This window comes from Zingiber officinale, chromosome 8B (assembly GCF_018446385.1).
Source record: "Zingiber officinale cultivar Zhangliang chromosome 8B, Zo_v1.1, whole genome shotgun sequence".
Lineage (NCBI taxonomy): Eukaryota > Viridiplantae > Streptophyta > Magnoliopsida > Zingiberales > Zingiberaceae > Zingiber > Zingiber officinale.
Window position 1 is genome coordinate 31,299,872 of NC_056001.1, and position 6,485 is coordinate 31,306,356.

The following is a 6,485-nucleotide window of genomic DNA, read 5'->3' on the forward strand; positions in this document are numbered from 1 at the left end:
TAAGGTAAAATCGTTATTTTGCCGGGCCCTCTAGGGAAACTCTTACTATCCGAAAGGGAGATAAATCATGAAAAACTTCGCCGAACAACAACAGTACACACAAAAAGGAGTTGATGCAACCAACGGGACATTCGCTGGGAATCAATCTAAGACCTATTAATAATAACACTCTTGCATGAACTAGCTATGCTAGTCTGTGGGAGCCCAAACCTTCCCTTGTAAGGATGAGCTAAGCAAATACAAATCAGAATTTTGAATGCGCTCCGTGGAAATGGACAATGAATCCATGCTCTTGTAGCCCATGCCCCTTTGGCTCAATAGCCCTAGGGTTCAATAGCTGACAATGGTATGAGGAGCTAAGTTAAGCTAACAATGGTACGAGGAGCTGGATTTATTCTCTCCTTTCTCCATGCATTCTATTCAGGGCCGTAACTTTCATGAGATTAGAGAGGCAACCGCCTCATGGCCCAGTTCAATGAAGGATCCATTTTTTTAATTATATTAAAAAAATGAGAGATATGGACCTTAAATTGTCGTTAAACTTATTCTCATGGCTTCGAGGCACACACCGATGTATGACTCTTCTTTGCACGTAATTTCTTCTCCGATGTTGTTCTTTTTTGCACGCGATTTCTTCTTCGGCGTTCTTTCTACTAAGGCAACGATCTACGGAACAAGAGGTAATCATAATCTTCTTCTTCGACCATCTTCTTCGTCTTGCAACACGTGACACTAATTGTAACTTAATCATGCAACAAGGATCGTTTGTGCGACCTAATCGCGTCGATTCTCGCAGTGGCTATCTCACTCGACGCGGGTTGACGGTTGGCCTTTGTTCGTGTGGCTTAATGGGACTGTCACACGCTACCTCAGTCGCTTGTGCGAACTGCGATCTAATTGCATGGTGATTACTACTTGTCGCCTTGCTACTGCCTGTGGCTACCGTATTGGTATCAGTGTTATAGGATACATTAAATGAGCTACCAATGTTATTGATTGAAAAAGAAAGAATTCGATAATTGAATTATGCAGATTTGATAATTGTTTTTATCTCTAAAACAGTTACACGAGTAGTGTTTATATAATTATTTTAAATATTTATTAATTTTTTGTTGATGTAATATATTTATTTTTAATTTATTTATATATTTAGTATATATGTTATTTGTAAATTGAACTTTATAATTATTTATCGTAGCAGAAGAGTCATTTTTTAGTATGTGCTTCAGGCCCCGTCGAACATAGGTACGATTTTGATTTTATTTTCCCTTACTTCCATCACATCCCATCGCCAATGATTGACTTAAACATCGGGCACGTGTTACTTCATGCAGGTTAGTCTTCATCCTTGGAGGAAGCATCCACGTCAGCAACCAACGAGGAGACAGATCTTGGACGCATCTATTTACATGAAACTTGATCAAAAACAAGCCCAAAGTGGAACAAACAAGAGAAATATCTTGCTATCATTGCTACATGAAGCATAAAATGCAAGGAACAAGAGAAATACCTTACAATTATTGTTCAATAAGATAATGTCTTCTAGATCACACCCACCCAATTTTAAAACACAAATCTAGAGATTTAAATGGCTGCCAAATCTTGTAAGAGAGCAAGAAGAATCATCACACTTCACAAAAAAGAATTCATCTTTCAAAGTTGGAGTCTACTTGACTTCATTGATGGATTGACTGCATCAAGTTACAGACAATATCAGTTGGTTGGAACAATAATTCAAAGTTCATTAAGGATCAAAGCTAGATCTTGATAATGAATTTTTTTTCCAGGTTCTATCATATTGGAATGGTAAAGTGATTAGTAGAATGTTCAAGTAAAACAATGACCAGAAGCTCTTACATAATGTCAAAGCGTGACTTGGTTGTATGATCTTCCCATTTCAATGTTTTAAACCAGTTGACATCGTCAAGTCTTACAAAATGCACATTCTCCTGCTTTTGTAAGCTCCCACGTTCAATGGGCAGTCTTGCTAGGTTCCAACACTCAACGACGTGGATGTACTCTAATGATGGCCAATCCAAGATTTTTGTCGGTTCTCCTTCGAAGAAATATCTTAGCCTGGGCAATTTGATGAACACCACTTTCTTGAGCATGGGGAAAGCCCCCTTCTTCAAATCACAACCATCTTCGTCAGCGATAATAGTCTCAATGGAACCGTTATTATTTATCTCCAATCTTTCTAGGCTATGAAGCTCATTTGCAATGCTTGGCAAGAAAACATGTTTGAGGCATGGGCATCCCATTATCTGTAGTTGCTTCAATTTCTTAAAAGTTTCAGATGGTAGTAATCGTGAACGAGTTGCGTCCAATGTCTGCGAGAACAGATTCAATAACTTTTTACAATTAACAACTTCAAAAGTAGTGAGGTTATGCAAGCTTCCAGGAGGAACAACTCCATTGCAGAAACTGATTAGATTCGACATCTGAGATAGTCGTATCATTTGCAGTTTCGGAAAGATAACGGAATCATGCCCAAGCCCTTCAAAATTTAGCAGTACATGTGGCCCGGGACATCCTTCAAGAAGAAGCTCTACTAGATTTTGATGCACTCTCACAAGCAAGTCTTGTGGCAAAATGTCAATAATGTTTCTGCACCTTCTTAATTCAAGTGTTCTTAATTTTCCGAGTGAATGAGCAGGAAGCTGGCCATGACAAACCTGTTCCAGCTTCTCCATGTCCAAAAGGGTTAGCTTCATGAGCTCGCCAAATGCATTCGATGGAGTATCATCAGTTGACCGTAGAAGACATTGGATTTGACGGCAGTTCACAATGAGCAAAGACTTCAGAGTGGCAAAGCAAGATAAGTTCTCTAAGGGTATCAGATCTGTGAAATTCCACTGGCAACTATCGAGCCTCAATTCTTCGGCTATCCTGAGAAAAGGCTTACCCCAACTGATCATCGACTGGTTTGCTTGCTTTATAAAAATGTTTCTCTGGTATTTAGAAGCCAGTGAAAACCGATCTGACTCATTATATATAATGAAGTGGTGCAAGACTTGGTAAGAATCGGCCGGAATAATTTGTTCAGAAAAATCTTTAGCGTACTTGACATACAACTCAACCCTGACCAAGCTTTTCAAAGATGCAACCTCAACTAGTAGTGCTTCAGTCACATTGTAGCCTCTCAAGTAAAGTTCTTCGAGTTGAGTTAACTTGTGTATCGAATTTCTGGGTATCTGCAGCATTGTGCAATTCGACAAGTCCAAAAGCTTTAGCTTAACCAGACAATATAGACTTTCCGGTAATGCACTAATACCTCTGCATTCCTGCAAGGTAAGTATTATGAGAGTCTTTAGTTCCCCGACAACATTTATATCGATCAGCCATTTACATCTGTCTAAACGGAGAGTTCCTAGACATTTTAAGCATGTCAATGAGGAAGGTAAAGAAGTAATGTCCGTATTACTAAAATCAAGAACATTTAGTGTGGCCATGTTTTCAAAGAAATTGTCTGGCACACTAGTAATTGGGTTCATATTCAGCAACAACAGAATTAGTTTGGAACAATTTGGTTTTTCGGGAAATTTTTGTAATAAATTGTTTGAGAGTGAAATTCGCTTGCAATCTGCTAAGTTCTTGCACTCCGGCCAACCTCTAAGGCCAAGTCCAGCTTTAACAAGAAAATGGTTGTTGTCCTTGGAGCCAATATATATAGCTACATCTCGCACCACATCATGAAGCTTCACACACCCGTCTTTCTTACTATCAAGCACTAAACATGAAAGTTTCAGTTTCTGGAGCAAAAAATGCACTCTGCCGCGTACATCTTCTAAAGTGGAGAGATTACTCAATAAATTCTCTCCCACTACATATTGAGTTACTTCATCCTCACTGATGTCATAGTCCTCACGGAACAAACAGCAGTAGAGAAACAGTTGTTTTAGTTCAGCAGTCTTCAGATTTTGATAACTTAGTTCTAGTGGTTTGAACAATTTTTCCTCTAACTCTTCCATGTGTAAAGGAACGGATTGCTTGAGTTGGGACAAGGCATCTTCCCAAGCACTTGCGTCCTTGTAAGATCGTAATGCCCTTCCCACTACAGCAATTGCCAGCGGCAAACCACAACATTCTCGTGCTACCTTTCTTGCGACCAGTTCTATGCCATCAGATTCAGCAACTTGTCCTGCTCTCATTCTGAAAAGTTGCCATGAATCTTCTTCGGACAAGTTTGCAACTTCCACTGAGACATCAGCTTCCATTACATTACATGTTTCAGCTTTGCGGGAGGTAAGCATCACTTTACAACCCTTGTGTTCTCGGTATGGAATCCCAACTTCCTTAACTAGCTCCAGTCGTGCCCAAACATCATCCAGCATTATCAAAACTTTCTTCTCCTGCTTCAACCTAGTGGTCAACATCTTATTTGAGGATTCACGCATGCCCAGTTGATCAGCAATATCGCGTCGGATCTGAGCTATGTTTGGATTATGTGACACAACAACATCTATTACCACATGAAATATTTCTGCTTCTTTCATCTTTCTGCCTACTTCTTCCATCAATGTAGTCTTGCCTACACCACCCATGCCATATATTCCAATCAGATTCACTTTATCATCATTCAGTGCATCGATAACCTTTTGCATTGCCTCATTGGTGGCACCAAAGCTCACAAAGTCTTTGTTCGAAGAATGACCAAGATTTGATGGATCAATAGTATGAGAAAAAACCTGGAAGTTCTTTCTATCTAGAAGTTCTGATGCTTCGGCCTTTTTCTTGGTAGCGTCCCTTCCGACCTTATAACGAGGCGCCAAATTAGGGATGCAACATTTCTCATCCCTTACTATCCTGTTGAAGTTGTTTTCGATATTATTAAACTTCTCCTCCAGTTCAAGCACATCGTTTAGCCACAAGTTGACTTCATCGCTGATAACTTCATTGTTCCTTTTAGCTGCCTCTACTTTTTGTTGTGTCCCATCCCTGATTGCCTTTAAATGATCAAACTGCTGTTTGAATTTCTCAAATTTCTTTTTATAATATATAAAATAAGAAGTGTGTGTCTTTAATTTTTTCCAAAAGTATTTCACAATCGCTGATTCCAATCCTCCACAAAAGTTACTCAAGCAAGGATTAACCATGATCTGCACAGTAAGTAAATTTACAGCGTCTATTTGGTAATTCAGAAATAAAAAAAAGTAAAAAAAAAAAATTGCAGCACTTATTGCAAATCCAAACCCAGGTATAAAGAAAAGCGGTAAGATAAAGAAAAACCGAATTGTCCATCATTCTTCTTGATGGCTTCAAAATGTGAAATTTCCCACACAACTATGAGAAAACGACACCAATACATGAAGAAGAGCTCCTCCCAGCTTCTACTATACCAATTAACAAAGATCAAGTTTCGTCTCTTTCACACGAAAATTTCATAAACACACCCCATGCACATAGATCATTTGAGAAAGCAACAAACGTCAAATGAGAAGTTGAAGAGCGTACGTACCTCAGCAATGCCAATGATGGCGAGCAAGATGAAATCAGAAGGAAAAAAAGGGAAATAAACAAGACATGAAATCAGAAAAGGACCGATATGAAGGCATTTGATACTTGTTGGCCACTTTCACGTTCCCTCTTTGTTAATTATTCGATATTCTTTTCCTCTATTTAGTCCTTTCCACTGTTTGAACTATTATTAAATAATGAATAAATCGAGTGAACTTTTTTTCACGATAATTTATCAGAAGACAAATGTATATTTCTAAATTTACTAAAAAATGTATATTACTTTGATATTTATTAAAAAAAGTAATTTTTTAAGTGTATTTTTTATTTTAACCTTCTAACAAATTTAACTTTTTAATTTTCTCTATTGTTTATCCGATAAAGTAGAGAAAAATTTTCAATTACAATTTTAATTTTGCATGCAATCTCCCATCCTAAAAAACTTTATTTTCATTCTCTGCATGTAAAGTTTTATCTGCTTCAACTCTCTCATACAAATATTGTTACCTAATTGCCCCTCAAATTTTTTTTCAGTACAAAAGTTCCAAAAATAAATATAATTTTTCTTAAAGTTATCACTTTAAACTAGAATCGAGTATATTTTCTATTAAATTGAATATAATTTTTTTTCCTATTTTAATATAATTCCTCCTAAATTTAACACCATTTAAAGAAAATCTAGTATATTTCCTATCCAATTGAGTACCATTTAAAGAAAATTTAATATATTTACCATTCAATTGAGGTAAGAAAAAAATTATGCTCAATTTGATAGAACATATACTAAAATGAATATAATTCCTCTTAAAGTCAACACTTCATACTAGAATGAGTATATTTTCTATTAAAATTGACCCTCATATTATTTAGGTACAAATAGTCTAAAAACAAGTATAATTACTATTAAATTCAGCACTTTAAAATAAAATTGAGTATATTTTCTATTAAATTGAGTACGACTTTTTTCCTATTTAATATAATTCTTCCTAAATTCAGCACCATTTAAAGAAAATCTAATATATTTTCCA

The 6,485-nt window shown here is 36.7% G+C and overlaps 1 protein-coding gene across 1 annotated transcript; it reads right to left on the minus strand.

Annotated features, from left to right (window-relative positions):
- Positions 1 to 1,516: 1,516 nt before the first annotated feature.
- On the minus strand, positions 1,517 to 5,468 carry LOC122017354 (probable disease resistance protein At4g27220). Its single transcript, XM_042574944.1, has 2 exons — positions 1,858 to 5,468; positions 1,517 to 1,691 (listed from the first exon to the last, which is right to left on the minus strand). The coding sequence occupies exons 1-2, from the start codon at positions 5,094 to 5,096 to the stop codon at positions 1,667 to 1,669; spliced, it is 3,264 nt and encodes a 1,087-aa protein (XP_042430878.1). The 5' UTR covers positions 5,097 to 5,468; the 3' UTR covers positions 1,517 to 1,666.
- Positions 5,469 to 6,485: the final 1,017 nt, after the last annotated feature.